We start from the raw sequence: 24,065 nt of genomic DNA, 5'->3' as shown, positions 1-24,065 counted from the left end.
AAATAAATTCTGCGTTTTTGATAATCGTAAAGTTAGAAAAAAATGACAAAATTATTATTCTAGACTATTCTGAATGGAAGTGCAAGTAAATATAGCTCCTTTTGTATTTTACAAAGTTTGTGTTTGTTGTTTTTGGGATGTGTACTTCCCGCAAATTTAATCAAAGTGGACTAAAGAAGCTTACTTCGGGAACTTTTTGATGAAAAAGGCGGAATTTTGAAATATTTAGCCAAAATTTTTGGCCCAAAAAATTATATGAAAATAGTCAACAAAACTTTTTTGTCTTTAAAAAGAAAATCAACAGTACTATGGTTAACAATTTTTACAATTTTTAGCAAAATGGACCAAATTTTAGACGAAATTTTGGAAAATTCAAACCTTCGATAACTCCCTGTAATATACGAAATTCAAAAAATTTTTTCAATTCTGTATTCTACGCCAGAGGGTCTTTTGAATGATACTATTCACAACTTTGTACGATTAATATATCGATCGGTCAAAATTGTCTGAACAAAGAAAACCCGTTTGAGTATATAGTTCCCCCCCAAGAGGGGTCGGAACAAATATTGACTGAATTTGAAAATGTTTCTTCTTGTTGAAGATGTATTTTTTTCTAAGGTGCAAAATGTTTTTCTTTCAAAGGACAAGCTTTTGTGATGATTTTTTTGCGGTTTTCTGAAATCAATTTACTAGCGTCGTTCAAAGGTAGAATTGCAGAATGCAACAGTTTGTTTTTGTTCTTAAGCCTGTAATATCTGCATTGTAATTTTCAGTCAAAAAATAAATTCATTTTGAAATTTGCGATATTCCAAAAATTAAGAAAATTTGTCCTGGATGATCATTTGTTGTTCTTTAATTGAAAAAATAATTGTAACTGATGCTGTGGCCAACAGAATTAAATTTCCAGCATATCAGGTTTGTATAACTTTGAAACTCCAATATGATAAAGTAAGACCAATTCTTCCACAATTATGATGAATTTTTTTGCATTTGAGCTATTAAAAGCATGGCATTAAAGATATTTTTTTCGGAAATTCGTTATCTGGCAGGAGTTTTGTCAGATTCTAGCAATAACTTTGATGCCGATATGATTTTTTCTATAACTGGAAAAGTGTTTCATGTCTTGACAGCTAAGCATCCCAAACAAAATTTTAGGCCATAAGCGCACCTGAATATGTTCATATTTTCTCCAAGATTCAGATCTATCACAGTTGTCGCAAAATCTTGCAAAATTTGAATCCGCTGATCACTTAGAGAACGGAAGTGAAACTCCGTAGTGTTCAACAACGTGAAAGATAATTCAAGGATACATATGCAAGCTTCATCATACATTAATTTTTATTCAAAACTCTTGAATGCGGATAGATTTACAGATTTCTAACATGATCCATTATACGCCGAAATGTCTCGTTAAGCATACTAAATGTAGTTGTATTCATTTCTAGTGAGCGACGCAGTATGTGTGAAAGGCATCGTGCTTCTGGAAACAGTGGATCTATTCGAAGATCTCCTCGAATTCACAAACAGCTGATTGGCTTCCAAACACGTCAACCCGTCACTGTTAACCATACCAACAGACACATACATTGTCCACAATAAACACAAGCCTCCAAACATCCAAAACATATACCCGCAATAAAAGTTTTCGAAATGCTCTGTGAAACTGAGCATGCAGAACATGGCTGTGAAAGAGAACATGTTTGTGAGCGCAACAGCGCGGCCTCTAGCGGCGAACGTGAACACTTCTGGTGTTAGTATCCAGGGAATAGTTCCACCTCCAAGACCGAATGATATGTTGAGGAATAGAAGGAGGATCACTTTGAGGTATTTGGTTTGGAATGGTATCCTGAAGTGTTGAGGACAGTCAGTTGCGACTTGGCCAGTCTTGTCTGATTGGAGAAACCCAATGGAGAGTAAGCAAACGGCCATGATGCATAATGCTGAAACAAAATATGCTTTCATTAAGAATTTGATTTTTCCATAAATGATAGCTGCGCAGAGCTGGTAGCGATTGAGGAAACTTCGGTTTTAGCCTATTGATTAATGTTTCACAATTCAGCAATAAAAAATTTGGCTTTGAAGAAATCGGTATCAGTATTGACTTCAGAAGCTTAACAATTTCAGAAACTAAGAAAAATTCATTACTTTGAGATGAGCGGAACTTTGTGTAGTCACTTACAGATTACGAGAACAAATTTTTTGCCCAACTTTGTCACGACACCCAGAGACACTACGCCTCCTGTGATTTGTGAGAGCAGCATGCACATTGAGAACACCCACCTGTTGTGGCTCTGAGAACTCACTGTCCATGGTATGGTTGAACAGACCAGAAAAGAGGTCGTCTGGAAAGTATATAACAGCTGTCATTCCACATACTTGACTGGCAATTGCAACTGTGACACAGAAGAGGAGAGGTGACCTCAAGTTTCTAAATGGAATTATGGAATTAACTATTTCACATTTTGTTTTTTTATTCTGAAAACCGTTCACTGCAACAGAAAAGAGATTAATATCGGTTCAAAGCTGAGCTTTGCTGCCATATAAATTCTGTCTCGCAAATAGCCAACCATTAATGTAGAAAATTAGGAAGCAACTGACTCTCGGAGAATTAAAAAATGACGGATAGAAGTTTTCCCCGGAAAAATATTTAATAGGTTGCGTTGTTTTTTTTTTACTTAAGCTAAATTGGCTCTTTTATTTTTACTTAATAAACTGTCTCGTAATTTTCTACAGTCACGGTTAAGCAAATCGAAAGTCATCTCTATAGCGATTAGCTGGATCGGTAATGTGCACAAAATATCCCAACCCATTATTTTCCAAGCAACTTGAAAGTACACAAAATTAAAAAACTATTGCAAATATGAAATTAAAATCTGTCTAACTTGGATGCACACAAGCATGTTCATTTCAACATCGTTTTCCTGCAGAAAGACAATTAAGTTGACAATTCAGTGTAAAGTTTTTCAATTACAACCAGACTGAATTGTTTAAATGATATTACTTTTTTGTCCTAAGTAAATATTAACGTCAATTAACGTGAATTAAAGAGTCTTCTCAAAAAGTTGGTTTCTTATTCTGCTAAAATTCCGAGAAATGCTTTCTCTCTTACCAAGTCTGAAATAGCTTCATTGAAATTTTTGGAAATTGAGCAGGGTTACGTTTCCTGTTTAATCGGTTAGTTTTAATCCCAATTGATTGTATTGTTAGGATGGACAAAAGATATCAATTTTTTCTATGACAATTTTAAACCAAAATTATATTTCACGCCACAAAATAAATCAATTTTGTGTTCCTAATAGACGAAAGGCGATAAAAAAGACTAGTTTTGTTCTCATAGGGAAGCATACTATCAAAAAATTCGAATTCTACTTGAGAGCTCTTTTTTGGAAAATTTGGCACATCTTTTTGTTTTTTCAATTCACCTAGAGAATAGTCACTTTTCATATCGAGGTTCCGTTAATGACGAACCTCCCTTACAATCAAATGAAACCCATGGAATAAATAATTCGTTTCCAAGGAGGAGCTCAAGTTTTTTTTGTATTCCTATCTCAGTCTTCGTAATTTTTAATGAAGTTTTGATTTTTTTTGAGATTTTACTAAATTTTTGGAATCCTATAGCATAAACTCACTGACTAAAAGTGCAATAGGTTTCGTAATGAGCATTAAAAGAACCTATCTAGTGCTTTGAGGGGACAGCTAATGACTGTTAAGTCTTTGAAAAAAAAAATTTCGAAAGTTTTCTTTAATATTAAGCAATCATAAACTTATTTTAGGGAATTGTTAGTCAGTCTAGGTAATGACAGGACCCCCTCCTTCCTACTGCAACCAAAAATTAATCTCGTGAGTGTTTTTATCTTTTTACTATTTGTTATATGACTTCAATGCCTCAAGACTTCATTTTTTTTTTAATTTTTTGCACATTTCGTAAAATTGGTTTCTTTTGAAACCTTATCACGTTATCCTAGTATTGATGGCTCACATTTTTTCAGCGAACACGTTCAACGGATCATAGATAAAATTTTCAGAGAAAAAAATTATGGTTTAAATGGCTTAAACCTTCCCTTCTCGCACTTTTCTACAGAATTTTTGGTTTTTGCCTGTGTTTATTGTTGTTTTCATAGTCATAAAACCTATTGTGTTGTCTTATTGGTTACCTATGCATGACGAAGATTCTTGTCCGCACAGCGAGACATAACTGAATGTATTTATTGACTTCCGTTGAAAGCTATTGAATATAAAGCCTGTTAAATTTTAAAGAAATTGAATTTTTTTGAACATAAATCAATCTTACTCTTATTTTTGTGAACTGTAAGTCAGTCTCAGTAATGACAGGACTAATTTTTTTGCTACTTCAATCAAAATTTATCTAGTTGGCGGTTTTATCTTCTAACTATTGGTTACATGACTTCAATGCCACAAGATTTCAAATTTTGTTTTTTAATTTTTGGTCATTGCGTATAATTGGTTCCTTTTGAAATCTTATCAAGTTATCCTAATATTGATGATTTCCACTGTTTTAGTGAAGACGTTCAGTGGATCATAGATAAAGTTTTCCGAGAAAAAATTCTTGGTTTAATTGGCTTCAACACTTTCTTCTCTCACTTTTCTACAGATATTTTTTTTGCTTTTTGCCTGTATTTTTCCATAGTCTTAAAACCTATTGTGATGTCTTATTGATTACCTAGGCATGCCGAACATCCTTGCACTCTCATCGTGGCATAACTGAGCGTATTTACTGACTGCCGTTGAGAGCTATTGAAATTTATGACTTTGATACTACGGGTTTTTTCAAAAATGTCATGGTTTTAATGTATTTTTTAATGCCATACTACTTTTTGAGATGGTTATTGGTGATCTATGAATAAAAGATATAATTGTTTTTCTATTGAGGCAGAACTTAGCGTGTTTATTTAATTCCGTTTAAAGCTCTTGAATAAATGGATTTGATACTAAGGGTTTTCTCAAAAACTTTGTGGTTCTAATATTTTTTTTATATTTCTTGTCTTTCAAGTTAATTTGTAACAAATAAACAATCTTGTTGCTGCTCAAAAAAGTATTTGAAAATAGAAAAGTTTTTACTGAACAATTCATTCACTAATGGTTTCAAAATTTTTCTCGCTTAATTTTTTTGAATTTGCTCTTTTTGCTTTTCTATTGTTTTTAAGTAGCCGTAAAATTTTGACCGGTCTCATAAACTTGTAATTGACGATTTAATAAATGATATCACCCAAAGCATTCAGTGAATTGCTGATAGTCTCAAAGTTTATGATATTATACATTTTCTAGGATTTTTCAAACTTTTTGTTCAGTTTTTGTTGTTATTTTCGTCATTTTTTAACTTATTCTCGTCATTCAGAGGTCCAATGCAGTTGCTTAAATTTCAAAAATTAACAGGTTTACTGATATCATGTCGTTACAGATGTTCTGTTTGGTGGATAATATGCGTCTTTATAAAAGTTTTGTGAGTTGCGTATTTGTTTCTTTTTCTCTTCTTTTAGCGCATTCAGGTAGTAACTGTTCCCAATGATTTTCAAATTTGGCCCAAATGAACTTATTTGTTCTCTCAGTATATTTTTAGTTTAATTAGTATTAATGAGAACTGAAACAAAAATACATAATAATCAGGTAATAGCTAAAGGTTTTAAAGGCTTCAATAATTTGTGTTTTTGCAAATTGTTCGTAATTTCCAGCGTCTTTAGTCCGTTGCTATGGCTTAGTCTAACCAAAAACAGGTCCGATTGGTTTCATAATGACTTTTTAATTTTTTTATAAAGAACTTTTTTGTTGTAAGCTAAAGTTTTTTTTAGATTTTTGAAATTATTTAGCTTAAAAAATGTTGATTTAATTTTATTTGAACCTAATTTTTTATTTTCTTTGTCGACTTGTTACCTAGTCTTATTAAGGAAAACATCCGTCTGCTGTATAGTTAGGAAAAAATAAATGTGAGTATTAAAGGTTTTATCTGATTGCATTTTGACGTTGTTACAGGTTGCTTTTAAATTTAGATGTTGGGTTTTTGCCGTGAAATTGTTTTTGCTTATTTTGTTGTTTTTTTCTTGTAGTCTTTTTAATGGCAGATCTCGTGAGCGCTTTAAAAAGATCTATTTTTGTTATCTCTTCATTTGTTTGACAATTATGTCATAAATGTAGATGAGCTTGGGTCGGAACAGAATGTGCGACCGCACATTACGAGCCTCCTTGTTTTATTCTAAAAGTGGAAAGATGCATTGATAAATAAATTTTTAAACAATTTAACCCATGTATAATTTCTTTATAAATCAAACTTCGGTAAAATCTTACCAATTGTTGATTGCTTTTTGAAGGCTTCCATTAATGCCGTTTTTAGTACTCAGCAAAACATATACAGCGGCCAAAATTTGCAGTTCAAGGAGAAGCCGGTTTTGAAAATTCTAATCCCGATTTCATTTCTTGGAGGGTTGGATAAAAATCTGTCTTTTCAGTTAACCTAAAAGATTGACGTTAGAAGCGCATACATTTAGTTGGTGAAAATATTATTGTGATATTTTTTTTGGATAGATTGTAACAGCTATTCAGTTTTCCATTTCTTGCTTTGAGGTAGATTGAAATTAAAAAGCTCTTAGAGTTGCTTTTGAGTGATTTTTTGATTAACTACTTTACGATCTCATTTCTAAGCGATTACGAACCGAAGCGCGAAAACAGCAAGAAGTGTAAAAAAATTTGAAAATTTAAATCTAAGTTTTCAACCGAGGAATGAAAAATTGAAATTATCTCCTCCTTCAAAAATTTTTAGAGTTCCATGTCTAGGGTTTTCAGTATTCTAGACGAGAGCATTTTAGACAGAAAAATAAGAGTTTACGGTACAAGGACATGAACATTATAAAAATATCCCCCGAATCGATAAGACTCCGAGCCATAAGTTTCCACCACACAATGATTGTCAACTTCGCTTGTCAAAATTTATTCATGATTTCTAAAACTGACCAAGATTACAAAAATCTATCCCAGAATCGTGTAAACATTGATAACTTTTTAAAAACAAGTTAGAACATTGAATAGTATTTAATCATAAATTAGTTTCCTCAATGTTAAAAAAATAACCAATTTTTTAAAAATAAATCAATATAATAAAGAGCACCAAGGTGGACGGTAAATAAACAAGTTCAAGCTTTTTTGGTACCACCCGAATAGAGAACAAAGAGATTTTTGACTAACCTAGATGTGACAGAGACAGAAGATGAAAGAAAAGCAAAAATGGAAAAAAATCGGAACTATATGACCGCTAAACTGAAATAAAATTCTAGGTCTTTTCTCTCGCATATTCCTGCCCCTCCTTACAACAGTCTGCACTCAGTTAGCCCCAGGAATTTACCTAAAGGTAGACAGGGCAAAAACTGACAGTGACTGACCAACGGAGACGGTTTACACCAGCGGAGACACGATCGAATTCGCGCAGAAAAAATACTTCGCATGAACTTATTTTGCCAACGCTTGCGCACATTCAGTTCCGATTTGGAAATACAACCGTACAGTAAAATTCCGTTCTGCATTTAGGGCTTGATGTATACGTTGTAGAACTTTAGCAAGTCCTGTTCATTTAGAAATTTAAGCATCGAATAGGTCAGGTCAAAACAACCAACTTGGATAAAGAGCGTTGTAAACTGTTAATATGAGACTTATACTTCAAGTTTTTTTATCAATTATGACTCCTAAAAATTTCACACTCGATACTGCAAGACGAGTTTCAGAGTTGATGTAACAATCGAAATGGTTTTTAAATAACACGACTTCCATTTTGCTGTGGTTTAAAGTAAGTTTATTTGATTTCATTCATTCTTTCAGACAGGTTCACAATTTACACTGCTGTCGTCATTATTCCGCATGTCAAAGAAGACGGAAGTATCATCAACAAATTGAGATACTTTAAAATTTTGACAGACGTGATGCAAATCTTTGATGTAGATGATTAAAAGAAGAGGTCCAAGAACAGACCACTAAGGCACTTCACAATTAACTGGAAGATCTGCAAAGATAATGGATCTCACCTTAACAATTTGTGATCTCCTTTCTAAAGAACTCGACAGGCCGGATAGAAGATAACCACGAATTCCAAATAATTCTTTTTTTATTAGTATAGAATGATCAACCGTGTCAAATGTTTTCATCAAGTCAAGAATTACATCAACTGGAGGTTCATAACTATGCGTCAAATCATGTCTAATAGTTTCGGTAATATGAACTTATGCATCTACAGTCGACTTTTTAGGCCTAAACCCGAATTGATTACAAAAGAACAAATTAATGTATGTAAAGTAGTCTAAAAATCGGTTGTATAAAACGCGCTCGAAAAATTTGCTTACAGATGGAAGCAAAGAATTACGCTGACAATTGATAGGATTATCTTTGCCTCCATTTTTTGGGATCTTTTGTGTTTGTGCCCCCGAGCTAAGTGGGCGCATTTTTTTTGCAACCCTCAGACGCACGTGCCATATTTCAACGTAAAGATTTACTAGATAATGGCACGTGCTCTAAAACTTGGGGGCGCATAACGCAATGGGGGCACCAACGGAAAAGATCCCATTTTTGTATAGCGGCACTACCTTTGCACATTTGAACTCTGCGGGAAAAGTTCCTCAGCGAATATGTTCATTTATTAAATTCACCAGCGGACCGCTGAGTACATTTCCTTGATTTTAATTTGACAGCAGATCGATCGATTAATCACCGATTCGCAACGGTTAATGTTCAAATGGATAATATAAATTCATACCTTAAAGTAATGAACCTCTTCAAAATTGGCTTTTCATTCGCTCTGTCAAAATGAGCCTCTCGCTCCAACATAAAGAACTCAGCCCCCAACGAGCATTGGGCTGCTCGACCTCTCAACGTCTTCAGACTGGATTTGGCTGCCTTCCCGTTGTTGAGACCTATCATGAGGTACGCAGGACTCTCGGGGCAAAAGAGGAGGATGATTGCATGGAGGGTTGCAGTGATGACTGGAACTGAGAATAGATAGTGCCATTTGGATAGTTCGGACAGAGGCGAGTAACTGGATCCTGGATATCAAGTGCCAGAGATTCCTTTCTTGATTTGTTAGTTTTTAATGATTAATTTGCAGCAATAATCGAAACGAATAAGACTAGAATTCACCCGTGCGAAAAACTCACATTACAGCGCATAAATTAATGTTGTATACCAAGACTAATTGTCTGAAATCCGTTGTCTGAAGTTCTCTGTGATGGTGGCCGTCTGGATGTGGTAAAAATTATGTAACTTGTTTCATTGGTGCACAACAATGAACTATACTGAGAAATTCATATGCGTTGCGATTGTAACGGCAAAATTTCACTATTTTTATGAGAATTCAACTTTTACATGACATTCAACCTCCTTGGTTGTCGGCTCATTTTGCGTTCACCGCTTGAGATATATCGAACGAAAAATTTGACATGTCAGATAGTAGAAGGTCCACCAACATAGCCGCAAAATTCTAAGTGAGTCAGATAGCCAAAATTTCACTTTCTAGCGAAAGATACAATTGGCTTCAACTCAGGACTCAATTGATCGCATTAATTTTTTCGCTTGTGATAGTTTCGTATCAATTCCACAAGTGGTTAAAGACTGGCCTGGCCATCGCCAGGATGACAGGGCCAAATGAACCAATAACTCTATTAAAATTCAGTTAATAACTTAGTTCTCAATTAACATAGTATAACTTTTTTCCGTTCTTCTTTTACTTAACTTATCACAAATGAGTAAATGAGTAATATGAGGCCGTAGTCATAATCGGATGGTTATCTTGAAAGATAGGCCATCATCTTATCGCAATATCTTGCAAGATTTTAAAATTAGATCTTGCAAGATAACTGTCTGATTTGCGAGGGTCTTGTGAGATAATCGTCCATCTTGCAAGACCACTGGAATATAACCGTCTTGCAGGAGTTGCCGAAAACATTCCTTAACTGATGCATGAACATTTTTTAGTTTTTTTGACGACTAATGCATAGGATTGCTTCTATTCACTTGCTGCTTATGAAAAATGACAGACCTTAAAATAGCTAAGACAAGCGTTCTTGCAAGATAAAGGATAAAAAAAAATCTTGCAAGATCTTACAGGATAACTATTGAAGCTCGTCTGAGGCATTAATGTAAAAACCAACCAGTCATAATGTTTCGAAAAGACCATCAAAAAGAAACGTTGCCAAAGCAATTTTGCTGTCGTAACATGTTTCTGAGTTCCGTGAAATTGTTTCTCGACTGCGACCTATGAAATGACAATGCTCGACTAAAAAGGTATGAATAGACCATTTTAGACAAAAAAAACTACGAAGAGAACTCGCTAGACTTTATTAATCACCTCGTTTTGTTTGGATGACCCAAATTTTGTGACTCTGGACATGCGCTCGACACAAAATTTGAGCTTGAGATCTGATCACCCAGAAATTTGCGCTAAATTAATTTTTCCTCGACCAAAATTATTGAGTAAAGACTGCGTCAAGAAAAAGTCAAATCATAAGTCAAGACAATATCTTTTCATTGGTTTTGTCTTTATTCCTCAAAATAATGAATTACAAAATTGAGTAGAGCTATTGTCAAATCATGGGTCAAGCAAAAGTCTCATGCGTCTGCATTTTTGCCTCAAAATTTTCACGTGGAAATTTATTTTGCAATATTAGGTAGTCATCTTCTTTTCTCCTTCATCTGTTGCTGCAATTCTGAAGGAGAATTAATCTACAAAAAATTTGCTTATTTTTTAAAGTGATGATTCATAATTCAATAGAATAATGTCACTTTTTCAGCATGGTTGATGGAAAGAAGGGCATTACAATTAAGTTATTTAGTTTCATTCAATCAAGTAATGTAGCAATATAGTCCAGCTGCAATGACTGCTTATTTTAAGAGTGGCAAAACATCAGAAGACTTTTAGCAGTTTTTCAACTGTGTTCTAAGTTTCACTGCACTGCTGCAATGCTGTTTAGTCTTGCTCCATTTTGGTTCAGTATGTGGTTCAAACTAAATAAAAATTCTTTTTTTCATGTTTGCAAAAATAGAGACTTATGAAAATACTTTAGCTCACTCCATAAAAAGAACATGCTCAATCCAAATGGCCTATAAAAACAATCATTCTTTACCCAATAAGTCCCATGAAAAGACTTATGCTCAACCCATGAAAAGACTTTTGCCATATCTTAACTAAGAAACCCGACTGTGTAGTTTTGGTCGATATTGATCCCTCACTAAATTATTTGGGTCTTTTCCTAGGTCTAGGTCTGGACTAGGGATCAAGTAATGTTCTGTAATATATAGGCTTCGTTTTCTAAATTGAAGAATCAACTTTAATTTAGTTCAGTCGCCTGGTTTAAATTGCAATCCAGATTTTCCAACTTCCAATTTAAAACGGTGCCACGCATTTTCTTAGATTAGATTACAACAAGGCGGCTCGGTAATGTGCAATGTCACATAAGGTTCCGACCCCGCCCATCCACAATTTTGGCATAATTGTGTACCAAATGAGGAACAGATAGAAAAACACAAAAATTATTTTTTGCGAATCCCAAAAAGCCCAAGTCTTTTTCAAAAAATTCTGTACGATAAGATAGCCTCCAAAGCAAATAACTCAGTGGAGTAAAAATTCATGCATTAGATTGCTGTAACATGTCAATATTAAGAAAGCGAGTCAAGACGAACAGCAAAAATCAAACAACAACAACAACAAACATTAATTACATCAAAAAATTTATGTCCCTCTTAAAAACTAAATTTAATAACAAAGTCAACATACCGTCAGATAAACCTAAAACTAAACAAAAATATCTTATAAATGACCAGAAAACATATGCGACCAGTCCATAAAAAGGTTTGGTAACAATTATACAAAACAGAACAAAAACAGTCAAGTAAAAAAAATTAACTTATTTTTTTGAAACAGTTGACTTCAAAGTAATAAATACCATTAGTAATCAATTAATATTACCACAAATTTACAATCACCACTGCTTCTATAGAAGGGCATTAGGACCTGTCCTTATTCATTTTTTAAAGCGGCTAAAAGAACAACAAAGAACAAACAAAATTTCAATTGAAACTTGCCAGAAAACGCTGTCAAAACCGTCAAGCCAAATTTTGGCACTCAAAATATATTTGATTGCGCCTTCTTCAAACAGCTATAACGTAGTACGTGGCCATTCAGTAGTAAGACTAGGTAACAAGTAGACAAAAAAGCGAAGTGCTAAAGTATGTAATACTTTTAATTTTTTTTTCGAAACAAAATTACATTCAATTTCATGAAAGGCATTAATTACAAAAAGAGCTATTTAAATAGGGTCGTTTATTCATGAAAAGGAAGCCCTCGAGACCTGTAATTATCCAGAATATTTCTTGCATCTAGAAAAGAACGTCAAATATGACAAAAATCAAATTAATTTACTTTTTTTTTGTGAAAAACCGGTGTCCAAGCCAGTAAGGTCATAACAAATTCTTAAAACAAAAGATTTTGGGACACCAATCCCTTTTATTCCCTAGACACCCATAATGTCATATTTTACCTGTAATTAACTAGCGAGATTAGGTAACAAAAAGAAACATAAAAAGAACAAAATTGCGAAGTTAAAAAGTTTTTTTTTTAAATTTTGGAAAAGGATTGTTTTCAAAGTCACGAAAGCCATCAGCTCTCTACTAATATCAGAATATCGGTTCTTCAATTCTTCCATGAAAAGCCAATGAAAGCTATCACTATACAGGAAATTTCATACGACCGAAACGACAAAGTATAAATGACAGTTAGAGACAAAATTAAAAAATTCAATTGATTTCTTCAAGAAAGAGGCGTCGAGGCCGTAAAACGATGATGTATATCTTTCAGGATTTTAATATGTTCAATTGTGCCTTATTTTGAATGCTAATAAGGTGACATAAGAACTGTAAATAATGTGATAATGTGACAAAATTAGAAAACGTGAAAAACTGGCTAATATCAATACAAACAAAAATCTGAAATCTTGTAGTATCAAAGCCAGAAAACAATAACTTCAGGCTTAAAACTGCAACCGAGAATAAATGTTAAATCAGTAGAAAGAAGAAGCAGTCTTTCTTTGCTGACGCTAAGCTGGAGGTTGAACAAATTAAGAAAAAAATAGAGGAAAAGTTAATTAAGCCATTATTTATTGAAAAGTCAATTATTTTTGAAAAAAGAAACGACCATTAACTTTCAATTAAAAACTAAATGCATTAGCTTGGAGCTGCTTAGCAAGCGAATTTGTTGGACCTATCACTCCTGAGCTTTGATTTGATATGTTCTGTTCTTTATTATTAAAAAAAAGTCTTTTTTTAAAAAAAAAAGACCGACTGATTACAACCCGATTTTTTGGATTGCAACAGTCCAAGAATGACCCAAAACTACCCCTGCTAATACTTTTTGTCCGTTAGGAACAATTGATTTTTCGAATGTTGTAGATATAAATAATTTTTTAGTTGAAAACTCAAAATAAATTCTGCATTTTTGATAATCAACTAGTAAAGTTAGCAAAAAACGGCAAAGTTTTAACTACAGTGCACTCTCAGCGGACTCTGAAGTAGAAATAGCCCCCCTCTGAGTCTACAACGATTGTATGAGTGTTGTTTCTGGGTGTACTGTCGGCAAATTTAATCAAAGTGGACTAAAGTAGCTTATTTCGTGCTGTTTTTGATGAAAAAGGCTAAATTTTGAAATGTTTATCCAGATTTTTTGCCCAAAAAAATTAAATCAAAACAATCAACAATGCTTGTTCGTCTTTAAAAATAAAATCAACGACACTATTCTTAAAAATTTTAACAAACTTTAGCAAAATTGACGAAAATTTAGGCAAAAATTCCGGAAAATGTGAATAAAAACAACGTGATTTCACTCTTCTTTTCTCAGAAGTTTGAACCTCGGTAACTCCCTGTAGAAAACGAAAATTAAAAAAATCTTTTTAATTCCATATTCTACGCTGGACGAGCTTTCTAATGATACCAGTCTCAACTCTCTACGATGAATATATCGAGCGGCGAAAATTCACGGAACAAAAAAAACCCATGTGAATATATAGTTCCTCCCCCCTCAAGAGGGTCGGAACAATAACAGACGTTTTGTTCTATATTTGACCAAGAAATGAACCGAGTACGCAGGCAGTGAAGAAACCGAATCCAACTCCCAGCTGGAAAGTTGTTCCCACAGTTGAACGTGCGTACTTGGGAGATATTTCACAGAGGTAGAGATTGGTCACAACTGTACTTGAACCAACGAACACACCTGTAATAAATGACATCACTGCTATGTTTCACTAACGAGTTGACAGTTTTGAATTTTGAACATTAGAAAGATCTTTTCTGTTACCCTCAGCCGTATATAGGATCCGTTTTTTTCCACCCCGAAAATTGTAGTTTTTCCACAATACCGAGCCCTCTTTACTTTTCATCAAAAGCCGCGTGATTGAAAAATTGAAAGTTCCCAAAAAATTAATTTTATCAGACCGGTTTTCGAAGCTAAAAGTTTCAAGAATTGTCTATAAGAAAATCTTTTATTTATGATTTCATTATAAGCGAACAACTATTTCCATATATGTATGAATTTAGAATTATTCTTTAGAAATCTTTATATGTGACCTTTAATTGAGGTTTACCGCCATTGCAATTAATCTTAACTTAGTCCAGACAGACTGGATGGTTATCTTGTAGGAATCTGACAGAAATTTCTGGCAGAAGGTACATCGTCTTGTAGAATCTGCCAGAATCTGCCAGATTCCTTCAAGATAATTGACCCTTTGGTCAATTAACTTTAAAATCATCGATTTTATAGTGGTCAGCATCATATGGCGAATGTGAGATAATTTTTCAATCTAGTCCTGTGCGGTAACAAAACTGGCTGCGAATTGTAGATTGTTTAAGTTACTAGGTCTTGGTACGCTAAAAAGGGAGTGCAACAAACTTCTCTGCTCATAGATCCTGTAGATAGTTAAAACTTACTTATATTTTTCTAATTTATGAAACTGAAGCACAGATAATGAGATAAATAAACTTTTCTTTTAATTTAGTTTTTTTGCTCTTAATGAAGTTCAAAATCATTAGGTAATCGATTTTGCAGATCATTCACTGAAGAGGGATGATTTCTGTTTCAGTTGACTCTCATAACCGATAAGAGACGATAAATAAAAAAATAACAAAAGTTTCAACTTGAGGTGGCTTTCAAATTTTGAATGGATTAATGAATGATTTAAGTTACTAGAAACCAAATATCAATTGAAGTTTCAATGATTTAAAAGTGGATGTTCTAGAAGGTTCCTTGACAGGCAATTCAGCTCAAAAGTAAGCCAACAAAGCAAGCCAAACGGGGGTTGCATTAATTGGTGTTCTACTTGAAGACTAGATCATGTAGAATAAAAAAAAATGGAGTTCAATTAAAAACACGAGAAAATTTTCCATTACTGTAAATTAAACATTTATGAAAAATTGTCTGGAATTAGATTGTTCTCTTTAGCAAAGTTTTGGGCAATTACTAATCTTCTCAAAAAAGAGAACTTCGTGACAATTTCCGCATTTTGGGCTGCCACGTTTACAGCAGGTATTTTGATTTATAATTAATAGGTTTTTTGGCCATTCATTGAGGAGTTGACCGCACAATTTGTTGAACAGAAACTTCAGAAATAAATTTTAGAAACCGTAGCAATCCAGTTTTCAGTCATTTTTGCCGTTTTCAACTCAACTGTTTCTGTTGAGGGAAATAGCATTTAAGTCTCCGCTGTAATTTCAAAATTTCGTCTGGCAAGGTTTTTTTTCGTGTTACCATAGATCACTGTATCGTTTTGTAAAACTGCTTTTTATAGGCATGATAAAACGAAGTAATTGATATTTAGAAAAAAAGAAGTGTTGCTTTAACTTCAATTCTATAGAATTTCGCTAAATTGTTTGTAACTCCGGTAATGTGCTCAGAAAAGGTCATTTTTTGTATAATTAAAAAAGTTAAGTATCTCCCAACACTTTTTCTTTTCTGAGAACCTTCAAAAAGTGTGTAATTAACAAAACTTGAAGGGCCCAAAACAAAAATCAAGTAGCTGTTCAGCGTTGTCATTTTTGAGTGAGCTGTTGTGACAATTTTTTGTTTGCGCTTGCAAATACAGCACTATCGTCTGCAAATAGAAAAAAATCACCTACTTCTTTTTGTTTGGGAAATCATTTTCATAGAATAAAAACAATATTCGCCCTAGCACTGAACACTTGTTTCACCACGTGTTAATTGTTCGTCAGGTGATTTCCGCTCATTTACTTGTACGAATTGTGACCGCACAGAAAAGTATTTTTCGGCTCCATTTTTAGAATAAGAACTGGTTCTTATTAAGAATGGTTCTTGCCCGTCGCCTTTTTAATGAATTGATGTCTTTCATGGTCTTCAAAAATTTTCGAGGCGGTTTTTGAAAAATTGTGTAATTAATCATCAATAACAGAGAGGCGGAGTTAATTATATCACTTAAATGTTTTGTCCATGAAAAAAACCAGCGGGAAGATGTAAATTTCAATTTTTTCGACGCTTATGAGCACCTGAAGGGGAAAGTCTTCAGCAGCAATGTTTTGCGTATTCTTTTTGACCTCAATTAAACTTAGAGTCGTCAAAGTTCTCTGAAAAGTTTTCTTGACTGTTGTAAAAATTTTGTTGAACTCATTTTCTTCAATCCTTATATCTGTTAATAAATCAATGTCGCAAAAATACCAGTAAGTTTGAAATAAATTTTTATAATGTTCCTCAAAAGAAAACATTTGTCGTGAAATTGTAGTTCTGCACTGCGAAAAACTTTTGTTAGAAGATTCCTGGCTTTGCGTAATTTATTTCTATTTTTTGCGGTTGGTGAATTGCGCTAGTAGGTGATTTACTCTTGAATCTTGTTGGATGAACTTTAAAAAAAATTCCGCACACTATTGATTGAAGCAAGGCGCTCCAATGTGTCTGTCAATTTATCAAGGTTTCAAAAAATTTGTTTATTCGGGCCAGAACGAATAGATATAGAGACTAGCTACACATTTTGATATAGATATAATAGATATTTGAGAAAAACAAAAGAACGTTTTGTTTGAGCTTCAAAATCAAAGCTCGAGAAAACATGACCAATGAATGTGGAATAAGTTGCGGTTACTGAATTTGGACCTGTATTTTAAACATAAAAAACAATTCGAACTTTTTTAGTTTTTTTGCCAAAGCGTTGTCCTTAGATAAAACAATGTTAAACTCACCACGTATTTAGGCCTTTGTGTTGTTTGAAAGTGTGCTTTCAATTACTTTCTCAATGTTTTCGTAATTAATCATTGGTGGTTGATAGACTATAGATAGTCTGAGATTTTTAAATTAGCTCAACAGCAAGGATTATGTTAGACGAATGGCTATTTCGAAACTAATATTTTCGAACATTCTGTTGTAACTCAACTTTGTTTTTCTCTGTCCTTCATGTAGCGGCTGCTTCGTCAATGGCTTTTTACTTACAATAGTATGGAGCTGGAGATTGTCATTGTCCGTTTTCAAATAAATCTCTGATTTTGAGTTGCAAAAAGTAACTGTGAAACCTTGATTTTTAGCATAATCATACATTTCTTTATCCACTACATCAACGTTCGTCCGTAAAAACCTTCTTTTCGTTCATCAGATTCAAAAAATTGCGCAGCAGTTTTTTTCTTCCCCAAATGCGAATTTTGAGATCGAAATTTATGAAACTAGTTATAATAAGTGGTGAGTGCCTCGGCTCGTTTGTCTGAGCCGATCCATCTACCTAACCAAGTCGTGATGTCCATTGGTAATATCTAACACCCAATTTATACAGCAGTGAGCATCTTCGGTAACATTTTAATGGAGACAAGAGGAACACTTCTAAATATAAAGCAACCTTTGAGTTGATATCTCTCAATTTTTGCTTGTTGTTCGCTTCAAATATTGCTCTTCGGATTGTGATTCCAGTATCTGAGTGCTCTTTTGTTCCAGGTAAATGCATATGTTACTAATAGTTTGCTCAACGGGAGGAGAAACGTTTCCATCAAGAGAATTTAGAACCGCTGTGCAGTCCATATTTCATTTTACGAATCGAATTCAGTTCAACGGTAAACCCTGCCAAGCAAGCAACTGTTTTTTAGCTAGCCATTTTGCTTTCGGAATTTATCCCAATGTCATCAAAAATACATGCAATTGCAAGCAAATCTTATGGCAATTGTAACGCAAATTCTTAGGACCATGAAACAGAATGAAGGAATTTTCTCGAGATCGGAAGTTGCAATTTTCTGCAATACGCAGCTTTAGAGTTTCGAATGGGTTTTGTGCTTGTAAACTATTCTTAACAGTTGTAAATACACAAAAATCAATTTTTGGTAGCGAAGTTGAATGCAAGTAAGTAGCGTGTTACAGTATTTATCTCTTACAAAAGAAAATTTTGACATATGCCTATACTCTTTTGCATTAAGGAACTTGTTTTGCGCTGCTTCCACAACTAGCGAAATCCTCGAGTTATTAAGAACCTGATTGTAACTTTTATTGAACAATTTTTGCATGGTGCACAAATGCAAGAACGTAAACATTTGTGATAACACGTAAGCCTACATTTTTAATAACGCCAATAATCCATTCTCTAAGCAGTAGCACGTTTACTTTGTATGTTTGAACTTTTTCCTCGCCAAATAAGATATACTACCTGATAATGCTCTGCCTGTAAAAAGCAACCCCCAGTAATTGAAAGCCACTCCGCAAAACATTAAACATCCTCCAATGAATGCTAGAACTGCGTTTATGTAGAATCCCCCCTTTCGCCCTAATTTGTCGCTGACGTAAACTCCCAGCGCACATCCGAAAGGTGTCAACATGAAGGCAGAAGAATTGATAAGGCACATCAGGTGATCAGGAGTCCAGTTATTTGAAGTCAGCTGATTGAAACTGACTTGATGGTTGCTCACTATCCATTCCCTTAGCTGGTCCTGAAAATTTTTTTTTTTTAATTTTGAATTCTTGCAATCTGCGTGGTCTCCATTATAAATAATCTTGGTTTATATTGATCTAAAATTTAAATGTTTGCTGATTATTTCTTATTGCCAAAGGTCCTGAAATGGTAATAATAAAGTATGCAGTAAATCTTCATAGTTTTCTCCAAAGTTGGGACGTCGCGGTCTGCAAATGTTCGAATGCTCCGAAATGAGCTCAAATTTTTCTCAGAAATGCACAGAAAGCGTGCTGATTTTTTTTGAATAGAACGAGCTGAAAATGCGCTTAATTTGAATTGAGCGATATTAAATAAGCTGGCTGAATTTATCAGATCTTGATCATATGCTATTTAATATATGTATGCACCATAAACGTACTGAAATTATGAAGAGGCTAGCAAAAAATGAGCTGGAAATGTGCTCAAAACGTGGTGAATAGGGCTAATATTTGTATCGGAATGACCCGAAAAGTCTGATTTTTTAAAAAAAAACTCGGCTCATTCATCGGCAACAATGACATCAAGAAAAAGCATCGATCATTTTGCTTCTTGTTAGAATATCGATCAAACTATAGTCTTAAACTTAGTGAGAATTAGAAAAGAAAGTTTGACTTACCAGATTAGAAAGACAAGCAATATGATTTTGATCAAAGAAATTATATAAATGAATCGTCAAGAAATGGTGCTGAGAATCAATATTCGGTTCAAATTGGTGAATCTAGATAACTATAATTAGAGTTAGATTAATTGATGTAAAATCTTCCCAGCATGTATTAAATGATGATGATATCTCCGGAAGTGTGAATGAATTCTTAGAAAAGTGCAAATGCATTCCATTTATGGTTCCCTTTGCGACTGATTTGCAGAAGCAAACCATATTGGGTAACCCTTGCGACCCCCACTATAAATCACGGTGCTAAGATTAGTTTTGTATCTTGACTTTTTCACACTGATAATGGGTATATATACAGCTGATTTTTGAGTCCTTTTCCATCCCCAAATTCAAATCACCATCTTGATCTAATAATCAGATCTATCCTGTAAATCTCTTAATTCTTCTGTAAAATATCATTTTGTTATTCTCTCATTTTTTGAGAAATTAATTCTTTTACTTAGTTAAAAACGCTTTTTATTCCGCTTGCGAAAGTCCATAACCCAACACTTCTTTTTATTAACTGGCGTACTCTTTGACCCTAGTACCCTGATTAATAGTGGTATTCCCATTACATTGACAATAATTACAGGATTTCTACCTGAACATGAATCAGCACTGTCAAATTGTACCCAACGGGAATCGAACCGCCAATCAGTGCAGTTAGAACAGACATCACCATCATAAAACTCCAACAGGGAAACAGTGGCTTCGTAGCCTCGTCACTCCAAGTTGCATTGAAGCTTTCATCTGCAAGGTTAAGGGAGTTTGAGGGAAGGAGAGGTGTCGATTCGGGGGCTGGACGTGATCGGAGGCTGGGGCTCGGAGTACGGGCGAGTCGGGCAAATACAGCTAGGGGACTTGAGGGTCGCTGGACACTGAGACTTGTTATTTGAACGTGAGGTGGCTCCTTTTCGTCATTGGCAAATTCTTACTGGTCGGATTTTTAAATTTATTTCGCAAACTGGCTAAATTTGTCAATTTTTTCAAACTTTTTGTACACAATTGAAGAGAATTTTGAATGTAGAGCTCTCGATGCATTCACCGCTATTCTTATAATTTTTATGCAAAATTTTGGCGGAGAAAATTTCTGGCAAATTTAGCCGCATTTTTTTCACCGCTTTCAACGCTAAAAACAACAACTCTTACATCTTATCACTGTATTAATGAGTCTTACATTTTTTGGATATTTTAGCGTTGACACTTCACCCAGTTTATCCCATATTTAGTGAAAGGTAGTTCTAAAAATATATGTGTGAAATGTGGCGTTAAATGATTTTTCTGAACAATTGCCATTTGAAACTAATAAATGAAGCGCTGCTACATAAATAAAATCAGCAAAAGAGTGAAATATCGCCGTAAGAACCACACTTACTTATTTTTATACTAAACAAACACAAAATTTAAAAAGTTGTTTTGATACATCACATAAAATGGGACAGACGACATCATGAAAAAAAATACAGGAGCGCACAATTTTTGGCATCAAAACCAAAATTTATTCAAATTTTTCTAAGTTCAACTCTAACTTTCACTATAATTATAATAAAATTCAATTAGAGCAAAATAATTTCAGAATGAATGACAAAAAATTATTAGGAATCAAAAACTTCCAGACGTGAAAATTTGAATAAGAATGTTTAATTATTTTTAAGAAAAATGAAAAATAAGAAGCGTTAAGCAAAATCTGGCAACAAAGTATCTGAATTATAGATCTGACAGTATCTATAATTTGTTTTAAAAACGGGTTAAAGGAATGACTCTCCAGCTTAACAAAAGTACTTGCCATTTGGTTAAAATAAGATCTGAAATACGACAGTAATGTTTGCTCGAAAAGAAAGTGCCCTAACCTTTATATGTAACATCTAAGTTCAAAAAATGCGTGCATTGATTATTAGGGCATCTCGAAAAAATTCCCCAAAAATTTCTAAAGAATAATCGTTATCATCAGGAGCTAATATGAAAATTTACTTATGGAAAACATTGGAAGCTAAAAAGATTGAATGATTTAAGACTTACTAATGGAAATCTAAGAATTTAGGTGGTGGAACGTTTCAACACTTCTTTTTTGGACGCAAATGAGAGCTGATTTTTTTAAAAGTTGAAAGTAAAATATGTGAGCTGTCCCTGTGTTCTCATAGTTCTTACTAATAGTTTCAGTGTACAATCGATTCATAATTCGAATCAGAAACTCCCCTATAGAAGGTTGTCATGTCAAATCAACTGCTTTCACTCTGTTTTCAAATCTACAGTTGTTTCCTTGAGCTACCCAAAAGTTGCAATTTGCAACGTCTCTCAGTTTTTCATCAACAGCTGTAGAGTTCAAGCGTCAAATCAGTGTTACGAATTATTCCTAAAAAATGGTACACTCCAAAAACTGGAAACCTTTTGTTACGCAATTTTTTTTGTCAGCTAGCGAATTTATCTTACGTTCATGCGCGTTTTGGGTTTCATTAGACATTTTTTGCGGTTGCGGTTATTTTAATAGGCTTTATGTCTCCTTGAAGTTTAAAATAAAATGCAAAAATCAAATGTCATTAAATTGTTTTAACGCTTCAAGGAGAAATTTAATTGATAAGATTTTTTGTCAGATCTTACAAGATGAAAGTCCCAGAATGAGAAGTGCTCATCATATAATACTATCGCCTGATTTTCTTTGTCTTAGCAGAATCTTTGTGGTGCCGGATTTGAGAAGATAAATTTTTATCTTGCAAAAATTAACAGTTTCCTACACAAAACAGGGGTCATAGTCGGTGTCATACCAGACCTTATTACTTGAGTAAAATTCTCAGATCCCTGAGTTGGACATAATGTGAAAAAACCCGTGTCAAATTTTTACCCCAAAAAGATGTAAGATTAGGGGGGTGATCGGGGGAATTTTTTTAGCAAATTCCTTCCAAATAATGATGCAAGCAAGTGTAGGGGGTAATTGGGAGTATCCCCATGAAAACCCTAATCTGACTTTGTTTTAGTTCCCACACTCGAAGGTTGACAGTCTTGAACCCGCAACCTCTGTACCCGGAGCCGCTTCTCCTTAGCCTCCAAACCGTAAATGACTGCCCAATTCTTGGCGGTCCATCTATATGAATCTACTCCCCATTAACCCCCTCCCCGTAATCTTACATTTTTGGTGGTAATTTAAGGGGTGAAATCTAAAGATTCCCCCATTACTCCCCATTACCCCCATAACCCCCTTATCTTGCATCGTTTTTCCCCCTTAAATTACCCCTAACATGCAGGTAATTTTACCTGAAATGTTGAAATGTGCATGTAGTCTGCACATTTTTTGCACATTTTACCTGCGTTTTATTTGAACAGTCCAAATTTCAGGTAATTTTAACTGCACAGTTTACCTTAAATTTGCAGGTAAACTACCTCTACAGTACAATCACTGTAAGGGTATATTGGGTAAATTATCTGCAAATTCAAAGTAAATTGTGCAGGTAAAATTACCTAAAATTTGGACTGTTCAGGTTAAATGCAGGTAAAATGTTCAGGGGGACTACATGCACATTTCAGCTAAAATTACCTGCATTTGCAGGTACGTGCAGGTACCGCAGGTACGTGCAGGTACGTGCAGGTGTAATCTTACATCTTTTTGGATGGTAATTTTTTTTTTGGGGGGGGGGGTAAAATCTAAAAAATTCCCCCCATTACTCCCCATTACCCCCTTACCCCCTTATCTTACATCGTTTTACCCCCCCCCCCCCCCCTAAAATTACCACCTAATCTTACATATGTTTTGGGGGAAATTTTTTGGGGGTCAAATATGAAAATTCTCCCATTACTCCACATTAACCCCCCCCCCATTACCCCCTAATCTTTGCATCATTTTACCTCCCCTAGACAATTACCCCCTACCCTTACATCAGTTAGGGGGTAATCAGGGAAGTAATTTCGACACGGGAAGTAGAAAATCAATTTCACAATTCTAAAAATTGCCCAGTAAAAATTGCCCATTATCCATTATAACTAACTACCCTTTTCATCTTCCAAGGTGGTCCTACGAGTGCTGAAGGCAGGCGAGTTCCTTCCGCTGCTGCCACCACTGTTCACACGAAGCAACCTGCTATAACTGTTGTTGTTATTATTGTTGTTGTTATTCGTGTTATTGCTGGCGGTGTTATTATTGGACGACATTGGATCACTAACAGTGACGGTTTCCTTTCCCCCGGTTGCGCATGATCATAACTTTAATAATTATATTTTTCATCTATTGTGGTAAATACTAATAGTTTTGTCTACATTTTATACCTTTCATATATACATTTTTTAAATGCTAAAAATATCGATAAAAGGAAGAAGTCATCATTAAAGCAAAACCCAGCGAAAAAAAAACCTTTTTTATTTTAGTGTTCATGCATGTTTCTGTGATCAAAATCTTCGTTCACGAGGGAAGGGAAACATATCCGACATTTGATAACTGCTAGCCATCTAAAAAAAATCTGCTCAGGTTGGAAAGGCCGCGAACTAAA

The 24,065-nt window shown here is 34.3% G+C and overlaps 1 protein-coding gene across 2 annotated transcripts; it reads right to left on the bottom strand.

Annotated features, from left to right (window-relative positions):
- Window positions 1-1,800: 1,800 nt before the first annotated feature.
- Window positions 1,801-24,065, bottom strand: LOC142337670 (solute carrier family 2, facilitated glucose transporter member 4-like). 2 transcript variants are annotated; one of them, XM_075387088.1, is made up of 8 exons: window positions 24,005-24,065; window positions 23,571-23,737; window positions 20,192-20,500; window positions 18,657-18,936; window positions 14,114-14,248; window positions 8,750-9,035; window positions 2,180-2,428; window positions 1,801-1,940 (listed from the first exon to the last, which is right to left on the bottom strand). In XM_075387088.1, the coding sequence occupies exons 2-8, from the start codon at window positions 23,577-23,579 to the stop codon at window positions 1,865-1,867; spliced, it is 1,344 nt and encodes a 447-aa protein (XP_075243203.1). In that variant the 5' UTR covers window positions 23,580-23,737; window positions 24,005-24,065; the 3' UTR covers window positions 1,801-1,864. The 2 variants fall into 2 exon arrangements, with proteins under 2 accessions (XP_075243203.1, XP_075243205.1); XM_075387090.1 differs by having other exon boundaries at window positions 1,815-1,940; window positions 2,281-2,428.

The sequence above is a fragment of the Convolutriloba macropyga genome, chromosome 4 (genome assembly GCF_964194025.1).
Source record: "Convolutriloba macropyga chromosome 4, txConMacr16.3, whole genome shotgun sequence".
Lineage (NCBI taxonomy): Eukaryota > Metazoa > Xenacoelomorpha > Acoela > Convolutidae > Convolutriloba > Convolutriloba macropyga.
Note: the sequence above shows the minus strand (reverse complement) of the source record. Positions and strands in the feature narration are given on the sequence as shown.

Bases quoted from the DNA above. Each gene is read 5' to 3' on its own strand.
- LOC142337670 (XM_075387088.1), bottom strand. The intron at 14,249-18,656 runs GTAGTATATCTT...CATTTATTACAG, and splicing joins TACAGGCAGAGCATTATCAG to GTGTGTTCGTTGGTTCAAGT. The intron at 9,036-14,113 runs GTTCATTTCTTG...CTTGATATCCAG, and splicing joins CTTCACTGCCTGCGTACTCG to GATCCAGTTACTCGCCTCTG.